Below are 13,924 nucleotides of genomic sequence, written 5' to 3' on the forward strand. Positions count from 1 at the left end.
TTAGATGATAGGGTATTTGTTGTATTTTTGGTTGGTGTGGTTGTTGATAAAACATGTTTAAAAAAGCAAAGTATAAGAGAGTTATACTCCAGTCTAGTAGGTGGCGGTAATGCAACATGTATTGGATGCCAACCATCCGTTAAATCTCATCAAAGAAGGTCTATTTCACTGACGCGGTCCGCTTGGAACAATAAATAGAGCGAACAAGGCTCCTTCCAGTTCACAACTCTGGGAAGACGCACGAAGAACTTCTTGCTTCAACAGTGATTGAACGGAACTCTTCTGCCCGCCTCCCGCGCAATATAACATTCCGGATTGATAACGTAATAATTACGAGAACTGTTTTAGTAAAATAATCTAAGAATCTCTATATTTGTACCGTTAATTTTGATATAAAAAGAAAATGGAGTCTCAGGTCCGCCAGAACTATCACCACGATTGCGAAGTTGCAATCAACCGGATGATCAACATGGAGATGTTTGCCTCTTATACTTACACTTCAATGGTAAGGGGACTGTAATTGGCTACCAAGAGGAGCAGTTTGTTGCTTTACCTAGTATTATTATGCCTGAGCCTAAATATTTTTTCTGTACGCCGAGGCAACAGCTTTGAGGTAGACGTATCATTCAAATAAAGCTCATAAATATATCCTTGGACAGAGCGTATCTCATTGACAGGTTAATTGGCAGGTTACCAAGTAGGCTTATGATTTTCCGGATCATATTGCTGTGTCAATCATGCTTAGATCCCTCGATAATATAAAGAGTTACATTTGACATGTGTTTCTAAACACACTTGTTTTTCAACCCAGGCTTTCTATTTCTCCCGTGACGATGTGGCTCTGCCTGGCTTCGCGCATTTCTTCAAGGAGAACAGCGACGAGGAGCGGGAGCACGCCGACAAGCAACTCTCCTTCCAGATCAAGAGAGGTGGACGCATTTTACTCCAGGACATCAAGGTGAGCGCTTGAGCGTCGAAAAACTCATACCTTGTATACTGCGCAACAAAAAGAACGTAAACATCTTCGTAGAGGGTTCTCTGGTTGAAATGGTTCTTGTCTCAGTAACAAAGGTTCTACTTGGAACCAAGTGGCTGATCTATAATTTATGGCAAGAAGTCTAAAGAACCCTTTATAGTCAATCTAGAGCCTTTTTTCTAATACTGTGAAGTTGTTTTGGATTAGTAGTCATTCATGTTAATACTGAGTTCATTGTAAGGCAGGCCCTGTGTGGCTGCCCTGGTATTAGAGCAAGGTGACCAGAGGAGATATAACGTCCTGACTGCTTAGGCCTGAAGACACTGCCTCCATTCCTTCATAACCACTGAATTGGTCACGTGCACTGACTACAACAGGTGTAGACTTTGAGGTGAAGTGTACTTACTAGCTCATTCCCAACAATGCAGAGTTAAAGATAAATATTTGCTAAATAAAAATGGGAATGATAACAAAGAATAACAAGGCTTTATACAAGTACTGAGACCATGTGCAGGGGTACCAGGTAGTTGAGATATAATACAGTAGGTAAGGGTTAAAAGTGACTTGGCAATCAGGATATGTGACTGGTGTCAATGTGTGTGTGTGTGTTGGGGGTTGTAGACTAGTGAGTGCAAAATAAGTGGTTAAACTCTTCTACTCAGACCCCTGTTTACCTCCAGAACAGACTGCATTTTTTGGGGACATTCTACAAGGTGTCTGAAACGTTCCACAGGGATGTTGGTCCATGCTGACACTCTGAAATCAGGCATTTGCTGCAGATATTACGGCGATATAGTCTTGCTGTGAACAGCCCGTTCCATCTCGTCCCAAAGATTCTCTATTGGACTGTGCAGTGAACTTAACTGGCTGTTCCAGGCTATGTTTTTCCACTCAATTGCCCGTTGGAGACACTTTAATTTTAACTTAATGTAATACATCAATACAATCACTTTAGCCTTATATAAATAATGAAACATGTTTAATTTGGTTTAAATAATGCAAAAAAAAGTTTAGGTGAATGTAAAAGTGCAATATGTGCCCTGTAAAAAAGCTAATGGTTAAGTTCCTTGCTCAGAACATGAGAACGTACGAAAGTTGGTGGTTCCTTTTCACTTGAGTCTTCAATATTTTAGGTTGTAGTTATTATGACTTTCTTTCAACCATTTGTATTTCATATACCTTTGACTATTGGATGTTTTTATAGGCACTTTAGTATTGCCAGTGTAACGGTAAAGCTTCCGTCCCTCTCTCGCTCGAACCAGGAACACATCGAAAACAGCCACCCTCGAAGCATCGTTACCCATCTCTCCACCAAAGCCGCGGCGGCCCTTGCAGAGGGCAAGGGGAACAACTACTTCAAGGTCTCAAAGCGAGTGTCACCGATTGAAACGCTATTAGCACGCACCCTGCTAACTAGCTAGCCATTTCACATCGGTTACACCAGCCTAATCTCGGGAGTTGCTAGGCTTGAAGTCACAAAACGCTCAATGCTTTAAGCACAGCAATGAGCTGCTGGCAAACGCACAAGTGCTGTTTGAATCAATGCTTACGAGCCAGCTGCTGCCTACCACCGCTCGGTCAGACTGCTCTATCAAATGTCAAATCATAGACTTCATTTTAACATAGTAACACAGAAATGAGCCTTGGGTCATTAATATGGTCAAATCCAGATACGAACATTTCGAAAACAAAACGTTTATTCTTTCAGTTAAATACGGAACCGTTCTGTATTTTACCTAACGGGTGGCATCCATAAGTCTAAATATTCCTGTTACATTGCACAACCTTCAATGTTGCTAACTAATGACATAATTATGACATAATGAGTCAGATGGCCCAAACTGTAGCATGTACCCTGACTCTGCGTGCAATCAACGCAAGAGAAGTGACACAATTTCCCTAGTTTAATATTGCCTGCTAACATGCATTTATTTTAACTAAATATGCATGTTTAATAACATACTTCTGTGTATTGATTTTAAGAAAGGCATTGTTTATGGTTAGGTTAATTTGTGCAACGATTGTGCTTTCTTCGCAAATGCTCTTTTGTTAATTAAATCGTCCCCCGTTTGGCAAAGTTGGCTGTCTTTGTTAGGAACAAATAGTCTTCACACAGTTCGCAAAGAGCCAGGTGGCCCAAACTGCTGCATGTGCCCTGACTCTGTTGCACAGAACAAAAGAGAAGTGACACAATTTCCCTAGTTAAATGAAATTCCTGTTAGCAGGCAATATTAACTAATATGCAGGTTTAAAAATATATACTTGTGTATTGATTTTAAGGTGCCGTTTATGGTTATGTACACATTGGTGCGTTTGCCAAATTGGTGATTTAACTTAGTAGGCTATGATTCAATGATGAATTAACTTATGGCTTAGATCCCGTTAACGGGATCGATATGACAACAGCCAGTGATTGTGCAGGTCGCCAAATTCAAAACAGATCTCATAATTAAAATTCCTCAAACATACAAGTGTTTTACACCATTTTAAAGAAACGTATTAATACCACCAGTGTCCGATTTCAAAAAATGCTTTACAGCGAAAGCACACCTAACGATTGTTAGGTCTGTACCTAGTCTCAAAGGAACACAATTCTTCCAGCCAAAGAGGAGTCGCAAAAAGCGGAAATCGAGAAATAAATCGCTAACATTTGATCTTCATCAGATGACACTCATAGGACTTCATGTTACACAATACATGTTTTGTTCATATTTATAGCCAACAATCTCAGTTTACATTGGCGCGTTAAGTAATGTTTTGCTTCCAAAACATCCTGTGATTTTTGCAGAGCCACAATTTACAGAAATGCTCATAATACATATTGAGAAAAGATACAACTGTTATGCATGGAACTTTAGATTAACTTCTCCTTAATGCAACCGCTGTGTCAGATTTCAAAAAAGCTTTACCGAAAAAGCACACCATGCGATCGGAATTCAGCGCTCCGAAACAAAACGAGCCATACAGATATCCGCCGTTTTGTGGAGTCAACAAAGTCAGAAATGGCATTATAAATATTCACTTACCTTTTCTCTTCATCTGAATGGAATCCCAGTTCCACAATAAATGTTTGATTTGTTCGATGATGTCCAAATACCTCCATTTTGTTTGCGTTTAGCCCAGTAATCCAAATTCATGAGGCACGACCAGGCAAAGTCATAAAGTTCCGTTACAGTCCGTAGAAACATGTCAAACGATCTATAGAATCAATCTTCAATAATGTTCCAACCGGAGAATTCCTTTGTCTTCAGAAATGCAATGGACTGCAAGCTAACTCTCGTGAACGCGTGACCAGCTCATGCCACTCTGGCAGACCTGACTCAATTCCGCTCCCATTCCCTCGTCCTTCACAGTAGAAGCATCAAACAAGGTTCTGAAGACTGTTGACATCTAGTGGAAGCCTTAAGAAGTGCATTATGACCCCGTAGACACTGTATTTGATAGGCTATGAGTTGAAAAACTACAAACCTCAGACTTCCTACTTCCTGGTTGGATTTTTTTCCTCAGCTTTTTGCCTGCCATAAGAGTCCTGTTAAACAGTTTTAGAAACTTCAGTATTTCCTATCCAAATCTACTAATATGCATATATTAGCAACTGAGCCTGAGTAGCAGGCAGTTTACTCCGGGAACCTTAATCATCCAAGCTACTCAATACTGCCCCCAGCCATAAGACGTTAAAAGGCACCACGTTGATTATATGCAACGCAGAACAAGCTAATCTAGTAATAACTACACATGGTTGATGACTAGTGATTTATTTTAAGATTGTTTTTTTTACAAGATCGGTTTAATGCTAGCTAGCACCTTACCGTGGCTCATTGCTGCACACGCATAACAGCTAGTCAGCCTGCCACGCAGTCTCCTTGTGGAGTGCAATGTACTCTGCCGTGATCGGTGTCAGAAAATGCCGATTACCGATTGCTATGACATCTTGAAACTCGGCCATTCCGATTAATCGGTCGACCTCTAGATAGGAGTGGAACCCGGTGTGGTCGTCTGCTGTAATAGCCCATCCGTGAGTAGGATCGCTGAGCTGGGGTTCTGGAAACATTTGGCGTTGCAAGCGCCATTCTCTATCGACTGAGCCACACCGGACCCATGATGTGCTTCATAAACTCCAGCTTATGTGGTTGTTCATAGTGACTGTTAAAATGACTAAATCTTGATCTTTCTGCATTGGTTCCAGTTTGTCAGATATACTGATTGAACTGACTTTGAATTATGTATAGAAACATCTGCTAGTAGTCCCTAACCCTTCTGTGTTCACTGTCCTGTGTAGAAGCCAGAACGTGATGAGTGGGGCAATGGGCTGGAGGCCATGCAGTGTGCTCTGCAGCTGGAGAAGAATGTGAACCAGGCCCTGCTGGACCTGCACAAGATTGCTTCTGACAAGGTTGACCCCCATGTAAGTAATATCATTACATAGAATACAGGAGCTGATCAGGTTGTTGTACCTCTGCTAACTAATTACACATGATTGTGTGACCTGCCTCTTTAGACGCATGAATGCCACTTTACACACACGATGCAGCTCGTGCAGGAGTTAGACAGCTGTAAACACCTCATTATCTGCACTTATGCCATTACCACCAGGCTCTTGTGTGTTACTGTATCTACAATAGTCTGTAGTCATTCTCTTTTCTGACCTGTTTTCCCTCTTTAGCTGTGTCACTTCCTGGAGACCCATTACCTGAATGAGCAGGTGGAGGCCATTAAGAAGCTGGGAGACTACATCACAAACCTCACCAAGATGGATGCTGTCAACAACAAGATGGCAGAGTACCTGTTTGACAAGCACACCCTGGGAGGCCAGAGCTAAACCGCTTCCATCCCCAGGCTACGGCCTCCAGCCTCAGACCAGGACTCCTGGCTTCTCTGATAGATCCTACTGGCTTTACATTTATAGGGAGGGAGAGTGTTAAACTGGTGCAGTGCAACACTGCTGTGACATTGATGTTTTTGTTGACAACACTACTGTATTTTGGAGGCAAGGCATCTTGTAAAACAATAAAAAAATATCACTAAAGTTTTTTTCTAAGTGTTGACCTGTAGTAATGATTCAGTCTATTCAGGTTCTTTGCTCGGTCTTACTGAGCATCTTCATACCAGTGATAAATACTGACAATTGTAGACCAACTAGTGGCTGAGGGTCATAACAATAGGATAAGTTCAACATGAGGTTTTATAAAGGATGTTACCTCTCACCACAGGGCACTATTACAAGAAATGTGACAGATGCCATGTCAATTAAGGGCCCAACTGTCAACTCTACCCATAAAAGTGAAATGGGTAACTACAGTCAATGAAGACCTTAACTCTGCATCTCAAAAGGTTATTAGACAGCCTCGAGGGAAATCTGTATGCCGCGTGGGGCTGCAGCGTAGCCTAGTGGTTAGAGTGTTGGACTAGTAACTGAAAGGTTGGAAGATCGAATCCCTGAGCTGACAAGCTACAAATTGGTCTTCTGCCCCTGAACAAGGTAGTTAACCCTCTGTTCCTAGGCCATCATTGAAAACAAGAATTTGTTCTTAACTGACTTCCCTAGTTAAAGGTAAAATACACATTTCTCTAGTGATGGGAAGTTAAGCTCTTACTGACATAAAATGCATCTTGACTCTTGTTTCAGTTGCTAATAGTTCTCCTACCAACAAACTAACTGAATAATCACAATAGAAATCCTAATGCCTCTCGTTCACCATAAAGGGCTTATTGGAGCGGTCATATGGTTGCAAAGCTACTGGTAATTTACCAATTAAGTGTTCTGTAATTAACAGGCAGTCTAACTTTGGTCATTTATACTTTAACTGAAAATATTTCTATTTTTCATGTGTCCATATAGTACATGGGTTTCTAGTGGATAGACCAGGTGGTTGAAGGGGAAAATAGCCTAATTAAATGTGTTTGATCAACAATGGCATTTTCAATCATTCTCCCACTCATCCATTTGTCTTTACACAACTGCCACCAACCTTTACAACCATGAAATACTGACATGGTAAAATTGAGTACATTTTTTTAAAGGTAATGGTTTTCACTAAGTTGATGGTTTACATTTAGGGTAATGTTTATGTAAAAGTACATTTTATGTGAAAGCTCCATGGAGGGCCTGAGATTTGTGAGAATCTGAAGTACCTGAAAAGGCCACTAGAAGGCACCTGGCTAAACGACATGTTCCTTGACATTTACAAACATTTGTGTTATGGATCCCAATTACCTGCTGTCAAGGCAGCAGCTACTCTTCCTGGGGTCCAGCGAAATAAAGGCAGTTCTATACATTACAAACCAGATGTCGCCACGCGTGTTTGCCCTCAGGCCACGACTCTACCACATATCGACAACACAAAATAAATATGCGTGTCTATAGTGTATATGTGTCTCTTCACACTCTCCGCTGTCCAGCAAGTTGTATCTAACTATTTTTAAATCTAATTTACTGTTTGCATGACTTGATGTGGAATAGTAGCCATGTCATGTCTCTCTGTAGTACTGTGCACCTCCCATAGACTGTGATGAGACCTGGAGACATGTCTTGTGGGGTATGCATTGGTGTCTGAGTTGTGTGCTAGTAGTTTAAACTGACAGCTCGGTGCATTCAATATGTCAATAATTCTCACAAATACAAGTAGTGATGAAGAAAATCTCTACTTTGAGCCATGAGAGATTGACATGTATAATGTTAGCTCTCTGTGTACATTTAAGGGTGAGTCGTGCTGCCCAGTTCTTGGCCAATTGTAATTTTCCTAAGTCCCTCTTTGTGGCACCTGACCAAACGACTGGACAGTAGTCCAGGTGTGACAATACTAGGGCCTGTAGGACCTACCTTGTTGATCGTTGTTAAGAAGGCAGAGCAGTGCTTTATTATGGACAGACCTCTCCCCATCTTAGTTATTGTTGTATCAATATGTTTTGACCATGACAGTTTACAATACAGGGTAAGTCCAATAAGTTTAGACTCAACTTGTTACATTTCCACATTATTCATTACAAGATTTAGTTGAGGTTTAGTGTTTTAATTTTAGGTCCCAAATACAATGCCTTTAGTTTTTGAAATTCATGTATTTAGGACTAACTTATTTCTTGCCACCCATTCTGAAACTGACTGCAGCTCTTAAGGTTTGCAGTGATTACACCTGCTGTGGTAGCTGATGTGTATAGTGTTGAGTCATCAGCATACATAGACACACAGGCTTCACTCAGCGCCAGTGGCAAGTCATTAGTAAAGATAGAAACAATAAGGGGCCTAGAAAGCTGCTCTGGGGAATGCCTGACTCTACCTAGATTATGTTGGAGAGGATTCCATTAAAGAACACCCTCTGTGTTCTGTTAGACAGGTAACTCTAAATCGACAATATAGCAGGGGATGTAAAGCCATTATATTTCCAGCAGCAGATTATGATCAATAACATCAAAAGCTGCAAAAAAGTGTTTCAAACATTATTTTTTATGTTTCTGAGTTAAATAATTATAATTATATTTTGTTGAGCTTTATTTAACTAGGCAAGTCAGTTAAGAACAACTTATTATTTACAATGACAGCCTACCCTGGACAACACTGGGTCAATGGGTCAATTGTCCACCCCCCCCCCATGGGCTATAATCCAGCCTGGATTTGAAACAGGGACTGGTTCAAGAGTGGTACCTCTTGCACTGAGATGCAGTGCCTTAGACCACTGCACCACTCGGGAGCCAATTGAATAGGGATCTTCCGGGTTAGGGGAGAGTTTGGCCGTGTAGGCCGTCATTGTAAAATAAGAATTTGTTATTTTTTTATTTAACTTTATTTAACTACGCAAGTCAGTTAAGAGCACATTCTTATTTACAATCAAATCAAATCAAATCCAATTTTATTTGTCACATACACATGGTTAGCAGATGTTAATGCGAGTGTAGCGAAATGCTTGTGCTTCTAGTTCCGACAATGCAGTGATAACCAACAAGTAATCTAACTAACAATTCCAAAACTACTGTCTTATACACAGTGTAAGGGGATAAAGAATATGTACATAAGGATATATGAATGGGTGATGGTACAGAGCAGCATACAGTAGATGGTATCGAGTACAGTATATACATATGAGATGAGTATGTAGACAAAGTAAACAAAGTGGCATAGTTAAAGTGGCTAGTGATACATGTATTACATAAGGATGCAGTCGATGATGTAGAGTACAGTACATACGTATGCATATGAGATGAATAATGTAGGGTAAGTAACATTATATAAGGTAGCATTGTTTAAAGTGGCTAGTGATATACTTACATCATTTCCCATCAATTCCCATTATTAAAGTGGCTGGAGTTGGGTCAGTGTCAATGACAGTGTGTTGGCAGCAGCCACTCAATGTTAGTGGTGGCTGTTTAACAGTCTGATGGCCTTGAGATAGAAGCTGTTTTTCAGTCTCTCGGTCCCAGCTTTGCTGCACCTGTACTGACCTCACCTTCTGGATGATAGCGGGGTGAACAGGCAGTGGTTCGGTGGTTGATGTCCTTGATGATCTTTATGGCCTTCCTGTAACATCGGTGGTGTAGGTGTCGACCTCATCTTTACTAGATGCTGTTCTTCCACTAACCTCATTGCAACTCCCTCCAAGTCTCCGACCACTACCTTGTATCCTTTTCCCTCTCGCTCTCATCCAACACTTCCCACACTGCCCCTACTCGGGATGGTATCGCGCCGTCCCAACCTTCGCTCTCTCTCCCCCGCTACTCTCTCCTCTTCCATCCTATCATCTCTTCCCTCTGCTCAAACCTTCTCCAACCTATCTCCTGATTCTGCCTCCTCAACCCTCCTCTCCTCCCTTTCTGCATCCTTTGACTCTCTATGTCCCCTATCTTCCAGGCCGGCTCGGTCCTCCCCTCCCGCTCCGTGGCTCGACGACTCATTGCGAGCTCACAGAACAGGGCTCCGGGCAGCCGAGCGGAAATGGAGGAAAACTCGCCTCCTGCGGACCTGGCATCCTTTCGCTCCCTCCTCTCTACATTTTCCTCCTCTGTCTCTGCTGCTAAAGCCACTTTCTACCACTCTAAATTCCAAGCATCTGCCTCTAACCCTAGGAAGCTCTTTGCCACCTTCTCCTCCCTCCTGAATCCTCCTCCCCCTCCCCCCTCCTCCTCTCTGCAGATGACTTCGTCAACCATTTTGAAAAAGAAGGTCGACGACATCCGATCCTCGTTTGCTAAGTCAAACGACACCGCTGGTTCTGCTCACACTGCCCTACCCGGTGCTCTGACCTCTTTCTCCCCTCTCTCTCCAGATGAAATCTTGCTGCCTTGTGACGGCCGGCCGCCCAACAACCTGCCCGCTTCGACCCTATCCCCTCCTCTCTTCTCCAGACCATTTCCGGAGACCTTCTCCCTTACCTCACCTCGCTCATCAACTCATCCCTGACCGCTGGCTACGTCCCTTCCGTCTTCAAAAGAGCGAGAGTTGCACCCCTTCTGAAAAACCTACACTCGATCCCTCCGATGTCAACAACTACAGACCAGTATCCCTTCTTTCTTTCTCTCCAAAACTCTTGAACGTGCCGTCCTTGGCCAGCTCTCCCGCTATCTCTCTCAGAATGACCTTCTTGATCCAAATCAGTCAGGTTTCAAGACTAGTCATTCAACTGAGACTGCTCTTCTCTGTATCACGGAGGCGCTCCGCACCGCTAAAGCTAACTCTCTCTCCTCTGCTCATCCTTCTAGACCTATCGGCTGCCTTCGATACTGTGAACCATCAGATCCTCCTCTCCACCTCTCCGAGTTGGGCATCTCTGGCGCGGCCCACGCTTGGATTGCGTCCTACCTGACAGGTCGCTCCTACCAGGTGGCGTGGCGAGAATCTGTCTCCTCACCACGCGCTCTCACCACTGGTGTCCCCAGGGCTCTGTTCTAGGCCCTCTCCTATTCTCGCTATACACCAAGTCACTTGGCTCTGTCATAACCTCACATGGTCTCTCCTATCATTGCTATGCAGACGACACACAATTAATCTTCTCCTTTCCTCCTTCTGATGACCAGGTGGTGAATCGCATCTCTGCATGTCTGGCAGACATATCAGTGTGATGACGGATCACCACCTCAAGCTGAACCGGCAAGACGGAGCTGCTCTTCCTCCCGGGGAAGGACTGCTCGTTCCATGATCTCGCCATCACGGTTGACAACTCCATTGTGTCCTCCTCCCAGAGCGCTAAGAACCTTGGCGTGATCCTGGACAACACCCTGTCGTTCTCCGCTAACATCAAGGCGGTGGCCCGTTCCTGTAGGTTCATGCTCTACAACATCCACAGAGTACGACCCTGCCTCAAAAAAGGAAGCGGCGCAGGTCCTAATCCAGGCACTTGTCATCTCCCGTCTGGATTACTGCAACTCGCTGTTGGCTGGGCTCCCTGCCTGTGCCATTAAACCCCTACAACTCATCCAGAACGCCGCAGCCCGTCTGGTGTTCAACCTTCCCAAGTTCTCTCACATCACCCCGCTCCTCCGCTCTCTCCACTGGCTTCCAGTTGAAGCTCGCATCCGCTACAAGACCATGGTGCTTGCCTACGGAGCTGTGAGGGGAACGGCACCTCAGTACCTCCAGGCTCTGATCAGGCCCTACACCCAAACAAGGGCACTGCGTTCATCCACCTCTGGCCTGCTCGCCTCCCTACCACTGAGGAAGTACAGTTCCCGCTCAGCCCAGTCAAAACTGTTCGCTGCTCTGGCTCCCCAATGGTGGAACACACTCCCTCACGACGCCAGGACAGCGGAGTCAATCACCACCTTCCGGAGACACCTGAAACCCCACCTCTTTCAGGAATACCTAGGATAGGATAAAGTAATCCTTCTCACCCCCCCCCCCTTAAAAGATTTAGATGCACTATTGTAAAGTGGCTGTTCCACTGGATGTCATAAGGTGAATGCACCAATTTGTAAGTCGCTCTGGATAAGAGCGTCTGCTAAATGACTTAAATGTAATGTAATGTAATGTGTCCTGGAGGGCAGGTAGTTTGCCCCCGGTGATGCATTGTGCAGACCTCACTACCCTCTGGAGAGCCTTACGGTTGAGGGGCGGGCAGTTGCCGTACCAGGCGGTGATACAGCCCGCCAGGATGCTCTCGATTGTGCATCTGTAGAAGTTTGTGAGTGCTTTTGGTGACAGACGAATTTCTTCAGCCTCCTGAGGTTGAACAGGCGCTGCTGCGCCTTCTTCACGACGCTGTCAGTGTGAGTGGACCAGTTCAGTTTGTCTGTGATGTGTATGCCGAGGAACTTAAAACTTGCTACCCTCTCCACTACTGTTCCATCGATGTGGATAGGGGGTGTTCCTCTGCTGTTTCTGAAGTCCACAATCATCTCCTTAGTTTTGTTGACGTTGAGTGTGAGGTTATTTTCCTGACGCCACACTCCGAGGGCCCTCACCTCCTTCCTCCCTGTAGGCCGTCTCGTCGTTGTTGGTAATCAAGCCTACCACTGTTGTGTCGTCCGCAAACTTGATGATTGAGTTGGAGGCGTGCGTGGCCACGCAGTCGTGGGTGAACAGGGAGTACAGGAGAGGGCTCAGAACGCACCCTTGTGGGGCCCCCGTGTTGAGGATCAGCGGGGAGGAGATGTTGTTTGCCTACCCTCACCACCTGGGGGCGGCCCGTCAGGAAGTCCAGTACCCAGTTGCACAGGCGGGGTCGAGACCCAGGGTCTCGAGCTTGATGACGGAGCTTGGAGGGTACTATGGTGTTGAATGCCGAGCTGTAGTCGATGAACAGCATTCTCACATAGGTATTCCTCTTGTCCAGGTGGGTTAGGGCAGTGTGCAGTGTGGTTGAGATTGCATCGTCTGTGGACCTATTTGGGCGGTAAGCAAATTGGAGTGGGTCTAGGGTGTCAGGGTAGGGTGGAGGTGATATGGTCCTTGACTAGTCTCTCAAAGCACTTCATGATGACGGAAGTGAGTGCTCGGGCGTAGTCGTTTAGCTCAGTTACCTTAGCTTTCTTGGGAACAGGAACAATGGTGGCCCTCTTCACGGCCTACCGTGGCCAAACCCTAACCCGGACGGCGCTAGCCAATTGTGCCACCCTGTGGGACTCACAATCACGGCCGGTTGTGATACAGCCTGGAATCGAACCAGGGTTTGTAGTGACGCTCTAGCACTGAGAGTTATGGAATGGTTAACCATTAACAGTATTACTTACTGTTTATAACTTTTGCGGCTGGTCACATGATGGACCCGGTTGTGACAACTTAACACATGTTCTCTGGGTTGAACATTACAGAAAAGATTTAAGTAAAAGATTTGCATGTAAAATAAAAATATACTTTGTAAAATACTATTTTAATGCTCTGTTTACCTTCTGCTAAAACAAGGTCACTTAGAACAACCTGGACTCAGGGGTAGACGTAACATAGTAAATGTAAATCTGGGATACTCTAATTAGCATGATATGTTTTGATTGGTATGTATTCATTTGCTGAAGTCCATTATCCATTTCTTATGTTATGTTACAAACTGCATTTTGTACAATGTGTTAAGAATTTTAAAACATATGATATGTTATGAAATCCAATTTGTTGTGGCTAACGTTAGGTTGGTTTATCAACTCCAACCACTTGTTTCTTAACCACACAACCATTTTAAAGTTGACAGGAGAGGAGTATGTCACTGCATGAAGATGGTATGTCCTACTGAGATTTGAACTCCGAATGCAGGATTCCAGAGTCCTGAGCCATCAAACCCAACACAGAGTATTTTCTGAAGTGTTCAGATTTTCCTGTCATTTGTTCCCTGGCTCAACAGTTGGAGATGAGATGATTGGTAGGCCATGTGAATAATTCAGCACAAAATCAAGGAAGGTTCTACTGATATTTGAACTCAGATCACTGGATTCAAAGAGCAGCGTGCTAACAATCACACCATAGAATCATATGCTAAATCCAATTTGGAATTGTCCAGAGATTGCAGGAATCAGATTCCTGAGTGATAACCTTTA

At 44.1% G+C, this 13,924-nt stretch overlaps 1 protein-coding gene across 4 annotated transcripts in view; it reads left to right on the forward strand.

Moving 5' to 3' along the window:
- The first annotated feature begins 210 nt into the window (after nucleotides 1-210).
- LOC127929971 (ferritin, middle subunit-like) overlaps nucleotides 211-13,924 on the forward strand; it is a 74,273-nt gene continuing 60,559 nt past the window's right edge. For 3 of the 4 annotated variants that reach the window (XR_008136420.1, XR_008136421.1, XR_008136419.1), the window contains exons 1-4: nucleotides 211-505; nucleotides 812-958; nucleotides 5,256-5,381; nucleotides 5,640-5,858. Coding sequence is in view for 1 of the 4 variants with exons in the window: in XM_052518487.1 (XP_052374447.1) it covers nucleotides 404-505; nucleotides 812-958; nucleotides 5,256-5,381; nucleotides 5,640-5,795 (531 nt within the window). In the remaining 3 variants the exon portion in view is untranslated. Of the gene's footprint in view, nucleotides 506-811; nucleotides 959-5,255; nucleotides 5,382-5,639; nucleotides 6,020-13,924 lie in introns of those variants that run through there. The other variant, XM_052518487.1, reaches the window with a different exon arrangement.

The sequence above is a fragment of the Oncorhynchus keta genome, chromosome 5, assembly GCF_023373465.1.
Source record: "Oncorhynchus keta strain PuntledgeMale-10-30-2019 chromosome 5, Oket_V2, whole genome shotgun sequence".
Taxonomy (NCBI): domain Eukaryota; kingdom Metazoa; phylum Chordata; class Actinopteri; order Salmoniformes; family Salmonidae; genus Oncorhynchus; species Oncorhynchus keta.